At 37.0% G+C, this 15,151-nt stretch overlaps 1 protein-coding gene across 1 annotated transcript; it reads left to right on the top strand.

Moving 5' to 3' along the window:
* Positions 1 to 13,086: 13,086 nt before the first annotated feature.
* Positions 13,087 to 14,555, top strand: tmem97 (transmembrane protein 97). The gene is given in 4 exon segments (XM_034231625.1): positions 13,087 to 13,306; positions 13,405 to 13,431; positions 13,434 to 13,551; positions 14,138 to 14,555. Coding segments are annotated over 4 exon segments (534 nt in total). The 5' UTR covers positions 13,087 to 13,192; the 3' UTR covers positions 14,413 to 14,555.
* The last annotated feature ends 596 nt before the right edge of the window (positions 14,556 to 15,151 follow it).

The raw sequence follows: 15,151 nt of genomic DNA, 5'->3' as shown, positions 1-15,151 counted from the left end.
CTCTGTCCAACAATGAAGAAAGGTGTTTTAACGCTGATTCAAAATAGCAGAGAAACATGCATTCTTGTTCTCAGGAGGGGACATAGAGGATTACTCAAAAAGTACACATAAGTACTTCATAGTACTTGTTGTGGGAGTAGTTTCACTAGTAGGCTACTGAGTCCAACAGGATAGATCTCATTCACGAGTAACTATTGGCAGAAAAAATAACAACAAACTCGAGAGACGGCTGAGTGACCGCAGTGCAGAATCGCTGTATAGTTGAAATCTCCTAACAATGTTGTCCATTTTAGACACAGGCCTATTATATTTCCAGCCCTTAATAACATTCATTATCTGGGCTCAATATGTGTCTTGGCTATTTTCGTTGTGAAAACAAATGGACCGTAGTAGATACACGGATTGGCCGTCCTCATCTGCGCTCTTATTTTGAAAGACAACTTCCGGTAGCAGAATATGAAAAAACGGGGGGGTTTTTTGTTTCTGTTTTCTAGTGATTTTATTTTTTGTTTTGAGAAGTAGAAAATGAAAATCATCCCGTTTTTTAAGTTTAGTAAATCCATTTTTGACCATGATAAAGAAAAACGCCTTGTATTTCAATTTTGGTTTTTCAATTTGAAAACGAAAATCAAATATCCAGTCATTTTTTGTTTTTGAATATCCATTTGTGAAAAGAAAATCCAATGACCAAAACATACACTGACCCAAGAAGACCTAATAAAAAAAACGGTCTGATTTTGGTTTTTGATAACAACTTCATTCAATTTTCCGTTTTGTATTGAAGAATGAAGTAAAGCAGTCCGGTGGACCGGAAGTTAAAGAACATATTTCAAAATAAAAGACACGAGGATATGCTGTAAAAGTTAAATCCTGGAACCCAGAAGTCTGACGAGGATAAGTTTATCTCTGCATTCACATGCAGATATGCGTTTATAGAGATCAATACAAGTATGCAAGCACTGTGCATAACTTTATTTCGCTGACTTCCGGTTTGTACTGTGTCGGCAAATCCAGTGTCCAGCTTTTCGGTGTGTGACAACGTCATGTTTGTTGAATACCTGCAAGATTTACCTGTGACAAATGTCTGCGATGTGAACAGAACGGTCGCCCTACTTTCACCTTCACCCAGCAGCAAGCGGGAGAACAATATATCATACAGTCGACCCCTAAAACAGTTCACACAGTAATGGAACAGTTGTTAAGCATTATTTGTCCAACTAGTCTACATTAGGAATGTGATGTTCGTCTAAACTGCTAAGAAGCTGACAGCTGAGTTAGAACAGAAAGACATGCAGGCCATAATCACTAGATGCTCAAAAGAGGAATGTGTGTGTAAGGCTTACATGAACTGAATTGAAACACTGTCCATTAGTTGATTAATAAACAAGACATTCAAGTCAAAGTTTTAGGCATTTTCATTTGTAGCACGCTGTAAATATGGACTATGAATGAACACATGCAATGTGGAAACACATACATAGGTTTATTCTCAATACTCATAACAGTATCAGACACAATGACTTTACTGAGAGTGAAGATGACATGAACATAGTTACTGTATGGTACTGAAGACAACATACAGTATATTGCATTTACCTCTTCCTCTAACTCTCTCTCCAATATTGGCCTCCATTGTTGTGCACAACAAAGTGTTCAAGCTCAGGTTTCTAAGTGATATCATTTTAACATGTGCATTCTGGGTGCAGGGGCTTGATAATTGAGTGTGGTATTTCAATGGCAGTGTTTTGCAAACAACACACAGGCTGTTGGTTTTGAATAACGTGTCTAATGTAAATAAGAGTGTGTAGTTATTTGGTCAATCCAGTGTCCAGCTTGTGGCTGTGTGACAACGTCATGTTTGTTGCGATACCTACAAGATTGACCTGTGAAAAATGTCAGCGATGTAAACAGAAATGTCGACCTACTTTCACCTGCACCCAGCAGCAAGCGGGAGAAATGTTTGAAGTTGTGCTTGTGAAGTTACGTCTACAATTAGGAGGGTGAGTAATTAAGCTTTTATTTCTGTATCGTTAAACTTATTGTTTTTCTTCAACAAGTTTGACTACATTGAAAGACAGAGGAGGGACAGTATGTGCATTCTTAATGAACATACTTTGTATTTTTGTGTCAGGGTGTTATGCTACAGGTCCATGAGGACAGGCCCCACAGTGAGGTCAGGATGAAGTGTTCTTACTCTCTTAGTTACCGTCTGGTTCAACATGTTCCTGGGGATTTGGCTCATTTCAGACAGGTTAGACACAGCCAATAGTGAAACATTAACTTTAATATAACTAGCACAAGGGTACTAGCTACTCCCCAGAAATGGACTGACTGGTCTGTGTGTGCTGCACAGAGGTCACAGCTGTGTTTTGTTCCTGTTCTGTTGTTAAAGAGTCATTTTTCTTCGTTCATAGTATAAAAGTAAATCAATTCATATCAGTCTGTATAAGAAGATGTAAGTATAGAAAACATTTAGGAAAAAATATATTACTTCTTATTTACTAAAATAGCACAATGTTATTAAACCAAAATGTTACCCTAAAAGAAATAATACAAAGCAAACTGAATACGTATTTATTTTGTTTCTCTTCTTACAGGTGGGGCTGAAAGACTCGACCCCCGTTGAGCTGGAGCATCATGCAGGTGTGACGTGTGTTACTCTCCTGCTCCAGTCACATGACTCCCAGTGGGTCCCCAGTACTCAGCTGTACAGAGCAGAGCAGCAGTGGTACAAACCAAGAACTATGGCAAGTCTGAGAATAATGTCATTGTAATTCAAATTAAACTAAAACTACACACTCATCATACACACATCATCTCATCATTTCTATATCTTGCTTCCACAGTGTGTAAAACCAGGCCCGGTAGAGAACATGGCTGGGATGTCCGCGATCCAAAGCAGAGAACAATGTCAGAGAGAGTAAAGTGAGATATTAGTAGTTATGTGAAAGTAAGCTATGCACACAGAATAGTTTATGTGTTGATGTCTCTGAGAGCTGAGAGCTGCTGGATCTGTCTGCCCTCAAAGTGCCAGGGATCTACAAGGACTTCACTGCTGCTTCTGCACCATAGGTATCCCTGTGAGGTGCCACTAGTGGACTCTGAAGTCTAGAAGTCACACCGCTGACCACCACCATGATCCACCACGGCCAGATCTACCACTGTCTGGCTACAGACTACAACCATCTGCATGCGTTTTTTGTTGTTGTGAACATCAACAGCTGCCCTTAAGGGGATAGTTCTGGTCTTTTGAAGTGGGGTAGTGTGTGGTATATATCCATAATCAGTGTACTACCTTCAGTAGTCGTGTGGAGAAACATATGGAGCCCCGGCACAGCAGAGCCATGTACTGCTGAGGACTTGGGCAAAAGCAACATTTATTTTCTCCACCAAAAAAGCTATATCAGTTTAAGTGTACATTATTTAATGCTAAAAATAGCAAAAAAAATTCAGGTGGGCCTTCATTTTTGGGTGGATAAAATAGGTTTTGCTGCTGTGTTTTTAGAAAAATGTGATTATTTGTGGCCTATTACAGCTTTGTGCAATTACCAAGACACAAACTGGTACTTTTGGCACAATTATTAAACTCAAGTTGCCTTTCATCTATTGAACCAACCCAGTCTCACTGCCTTTCGTGTTCACCAACACGATTTTAATCTATTGATTCGTGTTCACCAACACGATTTGCCCCTTTTTTTCGTGTTGCACAGCACGATTTTAAAAGCAATGTATTTCTACTGCCTGCAGCACGTCTTTTTCTCCGGTCGGGTCGAGGAAGACCGGAAGCTGTGTGGTTCATAAAAACATGTTCTTACTCAATATCAAGCCACAGTTATTGCTTTTATTTGAAATCGTATAATTTCGGACTTTTGTTGCCGTCTGTGAGGAAAATAAATGGGGCTCAGAGCCTCAGGATGCTGAAATCTGTATTTTTTAAATCTTTTTTTCCTTCTAATTTGTTATTCTTTTCAAAATAACACACTGTTATTTACTCACCAATAACACACAATTATCCTTGCTTTTATTTATTGGTTTAATTCCATAATCTCGGGCTTTTTTGGCGTCCGTCAGGAACTGAGTTTCAAAATAAAAATAACCGGAAACAGACGATCCTCAGCTATGGTTTTAAGCTCGCTTATTGGATGTTTTAGCCGCAATGCATGCTGGGATTTGGTGTTTATATAATATGAAATCCGGAAAACATATAAAACATAATAAAATAATACTTAATTCCGAGCGCTCTTGCTTTTCTCTTTGAAAGTCATCACATAACGGCATTGTAATACACGGTTCGGCTGCATTGTATATTACAGATCTGCCGTAGTTCTTTATTTATAGAGCCCTGATGAGAAGACCTTTGGAAAAACTGAGAAAATGCCGCCGAAACGGAATACTTGACGTGGATCATAAATATATTCAACAATTAAACAACATCTTCAATTTCTCTTCACACAATACGTCTCCTTGCAGTATCAACACTAATTCGGCTGACTTTTACATTTGATCTAATTCACAGATAGTTTATATTTACACCATAACGGTGCACAGCTGATATAAAAGGACTGTAGTTTTTAAAGATATTACTGATTTTCTTTGAATGTAAGAATGTAAATACTGAGTCTGAAATAGTATAGCAATATGCTGTAAAATTATGTGAAAGCATGCATAAAACTACACATTTTCAGATGTTGTACGAAAACAAAAGTATCCTACACTAATAATACAAAGTTATTATGGCTGTGTGTACCTTGTGTGCACCGCCTAGTGGTTAAAGCACGTTATTGAATTATTGTGTTTTATTTGTTTAAAAAAATATTAAGAGTACATACTTTCATAGGGGGAAAGTATAAATATAGAATATAAAAAATCAAGAAGATACTATAAGTGATCTCTACAATAAAACAGTTTAGTGCAGAATGTACAAAGATATTAATAGGAAATACAAAAATACAAAACAGAAAAACGAATTAACCTTTATTTAAACATTAAATAACAGATTAAGGTCTTCTTTTAAATAAGAAAAAAACTTTGGGGGTATCTATCTACAGATAAATATTAAGCCTGACAAAGTACTTAACGTCTAATATATTGCTTTCCTGCAATGTTAACTATGTTGAAGCACTTATTTTAACTGATATTATACATATTAATTGTACTCTTATGTATGTAGATAGAATAAGAAATGTGCAGAATATGACAGTTTAATGGTGGAGGTACACACATATTGATAGATGTCTTGTAATGCACTGTTGAGGAACCTGTGACCCAAGTGTTTCATTCATTGCATAACTACACCGTAGTTGTGTATGATATGTCAATACACCTTTGAAAATCTTGAAAGGGATGTGCAAAATAGCCATAATATACAGTCTTTAATTAACTATTAGTAGAGAATAACGAGTAATGAATATACTTTATTACTCGTTTCCATTCATGTCAATTGCAGATACATGTTTAGTCTTCTCAAGCACCAACTATCAAATATCTCTCCTGATGGTTGGCACTTGACAATCACCTTACCTGAATTTTACTCAGGTGTAACTAAAGTCTGATTTAAGGGTTGTTTATATTTCACATAATTAATCAGAATCTGCAAAGTAACTCAAATAAATGCAGTGGAGTAAAAATACCAGGTTAACCTCTGAATTGTAGTGGAGTAGAATTACAAAGTAACAATGAGCTGTCATGTGGGTATTAATGCTGCGCATTATGGACACAAGCGATTTTCACCCATTTATTAATTAAATGTTTTATTTTTTGATAACACCAATGTGTTTAATACTGGCAACTTCTAATTGTGGGAAAAACGAAAACGTTCAGTAGAGACGTCCCATAGAACATTTTGCGAAACACAATAGCCAGCAAGTGTAGTTCTGGGGGGGCGTTCGATTCCAGTTTTGGATAGTCTGCGTGGTTTCGTTCCATTTCACACAGCTGTTTGACGCTCTGCGTAACCTTACGGGGACTGTAGTCCTAAACGATAGCTGGGGATTATGGGTAGTGTAGTGTCTTCGGCCATCCTAAACTCAGAAATGTTGACAATCGCAATGATGCTCGAAATGTCCCTTATAGGCCTACGTCTGTTTCCGGTTATTTTTATTTTGAAATTCAGTTCCTGACGGACGCCAAAAAAGCCCGAGATTATGGAATTAAACCAATAAATAAAAGCAAGGATAATTGTGTGTTATTGGTGAGTAAATAACAGTGTGTTATTTTGAAAAGAATATCAAATTAGAAGGAAAAAAACATTTTAAAATACAGATTTCCGTATTCTGAGGCTCTGAGCCCCATTTATTTTCCTCACAGACGGCAACAAAAGTCCGAAATTATACGATTTCAAATAAAAGCAATAACTGTGGCTTGATATTGAGTAAGAACATGTTTTTATGAACCACACAGCTTCCGGTCTTCCTCGACCCGACCGGAGAAAAAGACGTGCTGCAGGCAGTAGAAAATAATACATTGCTTTTAAAATCGTGCTGTGCAATACGAAAAAAAGGGGCAAATCGTGTTGGTGAACACGAATCAATAGATTAAAAATTGTGTTGGTGAACACGAAATGCCGTGAGACTGGGTTGATTGAACAGATATGGGTTAGCCCTACTAACCCTGCACCCAGAATGCACATGTTAAAAATGATATCACTTAGAAACCTGAGCTTGAACACTTTGTTGTGCACAACAATGGAGGCCAATATTGGAGAGAGAGTTAGAGGAAGAGGTAAATGCAATATACTGTATGTTGTCTTCAGTACCATACAGTAACTATGTTCATGTCATCTTCACTCTCAGTAAAGTCATTGTGTTATGAGTATTGAGAATAAACCTATTTGTGTGTTTCCACATTGCATGTGTTCATTCATAGTCCATATTTACAGCGTGCTACAAATGAAAATGCCTAAAACTTTGACTTGAATGTCTTGTTTATTAATCAACTAATGGACAGTGTTTCAATTCAGTTCATGTAAGCCTTACACACACATTCCTCTTTTGAGCGTCTAGTGATTATGGCCTGCATGTCTTTCTGTTCTAACTCTGCTGTCAGCTTCTTAGCAGTTTAGACAAACATCAAATTCATAATGTAGAGACTAGTTGGACAAAATAATGCTTAACAACTGTTCCATTACTGTGTGAACGGTATGATATATTGTTCTCCCACTTGCTGCTGGGTGCAGGTGAAAGTAGGGTGACAGTTCTGTTCACATCGCTGACATTTGTCACAGGTAAATCTTGCAGGTATGCAACAAACATGACGTTGTCACACAGCGACAAGCTGGACACTGGATTTGCCAACACAGTACAAACCGGAAGTCAAGGAATACAATTATGCACAGAGCTTGCATACTTGTATTAATCTCTATAAACGCATATCTGCATGTGAATGCAGAAATAAACGTATCCTCGTCAGCATGGGTGCCGGAAGCAGGGGGGCCAAGGGTCGTCAGACTTATGGGTCTTTTACAGCATTGCCATTATAGCCTCGTGTCTTTTATTTTGAAATATGTTCTTTAACTTCCGGTCAAGCGGACTGCTTTTCTTCATTCTTCAATAGAAAACGGAACATTGAATGAAGTTGTTATCAAAAACCAAAATCAGACCGTTTTTATCTTGTTATCCGTTTTTGATTCAGACAACATAAACAGGAAAACGGCTTTGGTTTCACGTTTTTTCGTTTTTGATTTAAAACGAAAAAAGGCTGGTATTTTCATTTTTGTCATTTTTTGGTTCAAACGAAAAATCAAACTAACAAAACGTACACTTAACCTAATTTTAAAAAAAAAAAGGTTTTCTCGTTATCGGTCTTTTTATTCAGACAACAACAACGTAAAAACGGCTTTGGTTTCCCGTTTTTTCGTTTTAAATAAAAAACGAAAAAACGGAAAAAGGCTGGTATTTCCGTTTTTTTGGCTTTTGTTTAAAACGAAAAATCAAACTGACAAAAAGTACACGGACCGATCCTGTTGGACTCAGTAGCCTACTAGTGAAACTACTCCCACAACAAGTAGCCTACTATGAAGTACTAACTGTGTACTTTTTGAGTAATCCTCTGTCAATGTCCCCTCCTGAACAAGAATGCATGTTTCTCTGCTATTTTGAATCAGCGTTAAAACACCTTTCTTCATTGTCGGACAGAGTATTTTAAGAGGATGGTAGACATGATATCAGCAATACTGCCAGTCAGTAGTCCGGCAGCAGCATTTTTACTCCTTGGAAAGTCTTGCCCGCTATTTAAATTGACTTTGATTGAAGTTAATAACAATATTGATATTATATAGATATATAGATATAGCATATTTTATGCAGTCTTTCTGAACACTTTTAAAATTAAAATACGGCAAATTAAGAATATTTGTAATAGTGCCTTATCCCTCTATGGCATGACTTTTTATTTTGGGAGGAAAAACAATGTTTCACCATGTGTTTTAGGAGCTTAGGGGTCAATGATAGTATATCAATTATAAAATGTGACCCCCCCACACCCCTCAACCAGGGGTTGGTTTGTTGCCTCAGGGCAACAATGATATAATACGAGGGTATTGAAACACCAAGGATTTCTACAATTCAGAAGAAATAGAAAAAACAGCTCTATATGAATTCAAAAGGTTTTCTTTGTGTGTGTATGTGTGTATGTGTATGTGTGTGTGTGTGTGTGTGTGTGTGTGTGTGTGTGTGTGTGTATGTGTATGTGTGTGTTTCTGTCTGTGTTTCTGTACTTCCTCTAAGAAGAAAGGACAGTAACAGAAGATCTCTGTGGCTTCAGGCTTGATCGCCGTTCAAATGACAGCGTTGGTTTCCCCAAAAGTGGGCGGGCTGTAAAGTGACGTCGATTTTACTCTCATCTATTATTCAAAACCATTCTATTTATTCTAACGTAAATTACATGCCAGTGTTTTATCTTTTTATTTATTTGTTTTTATTTTAAATCGTATAATGTCTGACTTTTTTTGCCGTCTGTGAGGAAAATAAATGGGGCTTAGAGCCTCAAAATACTGAAATCTGTATTTTTGAAAATCTTTTTTTCCTTCTAATTTGTTATTATTTTCTAAATAACACACTGTTATTTACTCAACAATAACACACAATTATCCTTGTTTTTATTTATTCGTTTAATTCTATAATCTTGGGCTTTTTAGCCGTAAATAAAGTCACTGGAAACAGACGTAGGCCAATAAGGGACATTTCGAGCAATACACACCACAAACCCACTGAACAGATTACCCAAGATCCTCAGCTTGAAGCTCGTTGATTGGATGTTTTAGCCGCAATGCATGTTGGGATATGATGTTAATGCGATATGATATCCGAAAACTTTTTTTGTTCTTGCTTTTCTCTTTGAAAGTCATCACATAACGGCATTGTAATACAAATACACGGTTCGGCTGCATTACATATTACATATCTGACGTAGTTCTTTATTTATAGAGCCCTGATGAGAAGACTTCTGGACAAACAGGAGAACTACCGCCAAAACTGAATATATGACTTGGATCATAAATATATCAACAATTAAACATCTTGCATTTTTTTTCACACAATACGTCTCCTTGCAGTATCAATAGTAATTCGGCTGACTTTTATATTTGATCCAATTGGTAGGTTATATTTACACCATAACGGTGCACAGCTGATAGAAAAGGACTTGTAATTTTTAAAGATATTACTGATTTTCTTTGAATATAAGAATGTAAATACTGAGTTGAGCGAATAATCAGGGGATTTGGGTGATGGGAGACACATCTATGGATTCACAATTTCAATAGCTTACCATTAAATGACGGATATACCTTTCTGTCTGTGATGTTTTACAAATCAGATATTAATGTGTAGAAGTAAAACATGAGAAATAGTATAGCAATATCCTGTAAAATTATGTAAAAACATGAATAAAACTACACATCTTCAGATGTTATACATACATAAGTGTCCTACACTAATAATACAAAGTTATTATTAGTATGCTGTGTGTACCTTGTCTGCACCGCCTAGTGGTTAAAGCACGTTATTGAATTATTTTTGTTGAATAATGTTATTTGATGAAAACAATATTAAGAGTACATACTTTCATAGGTGGAAAGTAGAAGGTCAATGATAGAAATATAGAATATAAAAAATCAAGAAGATACTGTAAGTGATCTCTACAATAAAACAGTTTAGTGCAGGATGTACAAAGATATTAATATGAGGATGTGCAAAACAGACAAACTAATTAACCTTTATTAACACATTAAAGAATACTTTAGGTTAAAGGTGGGGTAAGTTTCAGAAACCGGCTCGAGATACACTTTTTGTTATATTCCATGGAATGCTCTTAACATCCCGATAGCAATGAATATCTGAAGTGCTTTGACAAAAAATCCATAAACAAATTTCATCTGTGGAAGCTGTAGTACTGTAAAAAGCACGACGGCTAAACGTATTGGATTGCCGCCCTGTCTGTCAGCCTTCCATCTCGTGCACGCACAAATGTATCTCGTGCCCTCATTGGGCGTGCCGTAATTGGGCGTGCATTGCGCGTTCATGTGTGTTGGAGGAGGTGCTCTGTAAGGAAGTCTGAAGGAAGGGGCGGATTCTTTTCGGCTGTGTACTTTCAAATTTTAGTGCACTCGAGACGGTTTCTGAAACTTACCTACCCCACCTTTAAGGTCTTCTTTCAAATAAGAAAAAAGCTATAGATCAATATTAAGCCTGACAAAGTGCTTAACGTCTAATATATTGCTTTCCTGCAATGTTAACTATGTTGAAGCACTTATTTTAACTGATATTATACACATTAATTATACTCTTATGCATGTAGATAGTATAAGAAATGTGCAGAATTTGACAGTTTAATGGTGGAGGTACACACATATTGATAGATGTCTTGTAATGCACTGTTGAGGAACCTGTGACCCAAGTTTTTCATTCATTGCATAACTACACCGTAGTTGTGTGTATGATATGTCAATAAACCTTAGAAAATCTTGAAATCTTGAAAGGGATGTGCAAAATAGCCATTATACAGTTTTTAAGTAACTATTAGTAGAGAATAACGAGTAATTAATATACTTTATAGAGATCTGCAGATACATGTTTAGTCTTCTCGAGCACCAACTATCAAATATCTCTCCTGATTGTTGGCACTTGACAATCACCTTCCCTGAATTTTACCCAGGTGTAACTAAAGTCTGATTTAAGGGTTGTTTATATTTCACATCATTAATCAGAATCTGCAAAGTAACTAAAATAAATGTAGTGGAGTAAAAATACCAGGTTAACCTCTGAATTGTAGGAGTAGAATTACAAAGTAACAATGAGCTGTCATGTGGGTAGCCTATATATATTAATGCTGCCCATTATGGACACAAGCGATTTTCACCCATTTAGTAATTATATGTTTTAAATGTGTACACACCAATGTGTTTCCTATCACCTAAACCTCCAGGGATGTACACAGTTCAATATTGTCAGTGTCAACTTCTAATTTTGGGAAAAAATAAAACGTCTTTTAAAACTACAATTCCCAGTAGAGACGTGCCATAGAGAACATGTTGCGAAACACAATAGCCAGCATGTGTAGTTCTGGGGGGGCGTTCGAGTCCAGTTTTGGATAGTCTGGGGTGGTTTCGTTCCATTTCAAAGAGCTTGACGCTCGGCGTAACCATGGTGCACTGCCACTCCAACATCCAATCCCAGAGCTTGAAGATTGATCACGGGGTTTGTCAACGGGACTGTAGTGCCAAAGGATAGCTGGGGATTATGGGTAGTGTAGTGTCTTCGGCCATCCTAAACTGATTTTTTTTCCGGATATAATATCGCATTAACAACACCACATCTGGCTTCACAGAGATCTTCTTTTACTGTCCTTTCTTCTTAGAGGAAGTACAGAAACACGTAACTCTGGATTTGTGTTAATGTTTGAGGTGCAATAAACGACACAGCAGCTTTTTGGCATGTTAAAACTATTATTTTCTGACTCACTCATGAGAGTAACAGCTGGCGAAATTACAGCCTCGCCTACCGATTTCAAATGTGTGCTCCAAAATGATATTTATAAATGACTATTATCATTATTATAAGCAAGACAATAAATGGCAAAGATATGTAGAAAATAAAAGTATTTAAGATACGTTCACAAGAAACGTAACGTGGAAGAAAATATGTTTCTAGAAGATATGTAGAAAATAAACTTATTTGAGATACGTTCATAACGAACGTAACGTGGGAGAAAATAAGTTTCTCGCTAAACGTAATTGAGAATGCAGTTTAGTTCTGTGGGAACGTAATTTTAGGAGACAGGGTTGCGGGAGGGGACATTGACAGAGGATTACTCAAAAAGTACACAGTAAGTACTTCATAGTACTTGTTGTGGGAGTAGTTTCACTAGTAGGCTACTAAGTCCACAGGATCGATCTCACGAATAACTATTGGCAGAAAAAATAATAACAAACTCGAGAGACGGCTGAGTGACCGCAGTGCAGAATCGCTGTATAGTTGAAATCTCCTAACAATGTTGTCCATTTTAGACACAGGCCTATTATATTTCCAGCCCTCAATAACATTCTTTATCTGGGCTCAATATGTGTCTTGGCTGTTTTTGTTGTGAAAACAAATGGACCGTAGATACACGGATTGGCCGTCCTCATCTGCGCTCTTATTTTGAAAGACAACTTCCGGTAGCAGAATATGAAAAAACGGGGGGTTTTTTTGTTTCTGTTTTCTAGTGATTTTATTTTTTGTTTTGAGAAATAGAAAATCATCCCGTTTTTTAAGTTTAGTAAATCCATTTTTGACCATGATAAAGAAAAACGCCTTGTATTTCAATTTTGGTTTTTCAATTTGAAACGAAATCAAAATATACAGTCGTTTTTTGTTTTTGAATTTCCATTTGTGAAAAGAAAATCCAATGACCAAAAACATACACTGACCTATGACCATACCAACAATTAAATTAACAGATAATACTGAACAGAAAAAATAATAACTAGCTAAATAAACGTTACAAAAAACGTTATTTGATGTTTCCATAGCATTTTTTTGAGTATTTCCGACACTAACGAGGAGCACCTGATAGCGGCCGTGTGCGTTAAGGCCCGCCCCCTTCTCCTGCGGAAGCCAATGGGATTCCTCATGGGAACACGCGTTTCTATGACACTCTGCTGCTGCGAACTTGGTCCCAGTTTCTTATCTGTCATTGTGCTGAATAAGATTTCGAAATGTCTATCCGCGTGTTTGAAATCCTCTCTTCTTTTATTTCGCCCTCTCATATTCCTATAACATTGTTTATTGACTACAAGCCCTGCTACCGGGACATGTGTACCTCTCAGCCGGTAAGTGACAGGAGGAAATAGAATCCACATTTCAACACGAATACTTAAAGTGACTGAAACTTGGTGGCTATGACAACATTACTCTTTCTCTCCTCCAGCTGAAGGATCTTATCAGGTGGTATGGCAGAGGATGTTCAAAGACCCCATGGTGCTGGACCCTCCACAGTGGTTCACATCTTTTATTTTTTGCGAGGCTTTGTTTCAAACGCCTTTCTTTCCCGTTGCAGCTTATGCTTTCCTTAAAGGTCAGTAAATGGCATGCTAAATGTTGGTTACAGAAATAAATATGTATTTACTTGTTTATTAATTTATTCCTGTATTGATCTCAGAATGTATATGATTATTTTTTTGTTTGTTCTTGTTTGTATTTATTTACGTTTTTGTTAATTTAATTCTATATTAATTTAGTTTATTCCTGTGCGTATTTATTTCTGTTTTTATTTGAGTATTTTTTTAATTATTATTAATTAGAATTTACGTACTTATTCATATATTTATTTCAGCATTTATTTTTTGTTTATTCCTGCATAAATTATTTATTTACGTATTTTTGATTAAATTAATTATACTTTTGTTATTTTTCGTCAACCATAAATCCCTGCGCGGTGTCTATTTGAAGTTCATGTAAATTATTTTAAATAGGTTTTTTTTTTTTTCGTCGCCTCCCCAAATAAATTGAGACAAATGGTATTTTGCTTCCAAAGCATTGAACATGATATTTAAAAAATCCCTAGTCTGGAGTCTGGTAACTTTTGTAGTTATGAATTAAGCTTCTTGTATTGTGCAGCATGAAGACTCTTCTTATATCTCTGTGTGTTTCTTGTCTTTCAGGTGGCTGTAAGTGGATCAGGACTCCTGCCATCGTGTACGCCACACATGTAGCCACCACTCTGGTCCCCATCCTCACTCACATCCTCTTCTATCAGTTCCCGATGAAGCCCCACCCTGGTCCCCAGACCCCACAGGAGCGCTGGCTGCTGTTCTCCATATACGTTCCCTACCTGCTGGTTCCTGTGCTGCTGCTCCTCACCATGCTGCTGTCCTCCACTTACAACTCCACCCCCAAGCCTGCACACACACCGGCCAAATCTAAGAAGAGGAACTAAGAAAGAATCACACTACAGTTGTCTAATTCACTCTGATTTTACAAGTTAAACTCTGCCATGACAAATATGTAAAGTCCTGCGGTTTTCTGTGTTTTGGTGTTCTTTTAAATAAATGTCAATTAAAGACTTGAGTGAAAAAACAAGCAGTGTGTTTTTGCTGCACACACATTGTATTGTCCACCAATATAGACTTTTAAGAAACACCTCTGCTTTCCATTTGAACTTACATTGTGGATTGGCAGATCCATGTCTGCATTAATACTGCCCTCTACAACATGTAAGAGATTCAAGATTCAAATATGTAGACTCTACGGTGTAGTTGCAATAAATGAAAAACTTAGGTCACAGGTTCCTCAACAGTGCTACAGTGCATTTACAAGATATACATTTTTATAAGACTTAAATAAAATAGTCAGAAAAAGAAAAATAATGGTGCTAGCTCAGGTGTTTAATAGTGTTATGCCCTCTAGGATGAAACTGTCCCTGAGTCTGGTGGCTTTAGTCCGGATGCTGCGGTACCGCCTGCCAGACGGCAGCAGACAGAACAGTTTGTGGCTGGGGTGATGGGGGTCTTTTATAATCCTGAAGGCTTTCTTCCTGAGCCGCTGGCAGTAAAGGTCATCCATGGATGGCAGCTCTGTCCTGGTGATGTGCTGTGCAGTTTTCACCACCCTCAAAAGAGATAGCCTTGGAGTTTAACCTTTTAGTATTTTATATAACACAGAGAGATTAGACTCTA

The sequence above is a fragment of the Gymnodraco acuticeps genome, unplaced genomic scaffold (genome assembly GCF_902827175.1).
Source record: "Gymnodraco acuticeps unplaced genomic scaffold, fGymAcu1.1, whole genome shotgun sequence".
NCBI classification, from domain to species: domain Eukaryota; kingdom Metazoa; phylum Chordata; class Actinopteri; order Perciformes; family Bathydraconidae; genus Gymnodraco; species Gymnodraco acuticeps.
The sequence above is the reverse complement of the archived record's forward strand: the minus strand, read 5'-3'. Positions and strand labels throughout refer to the sequence as shown.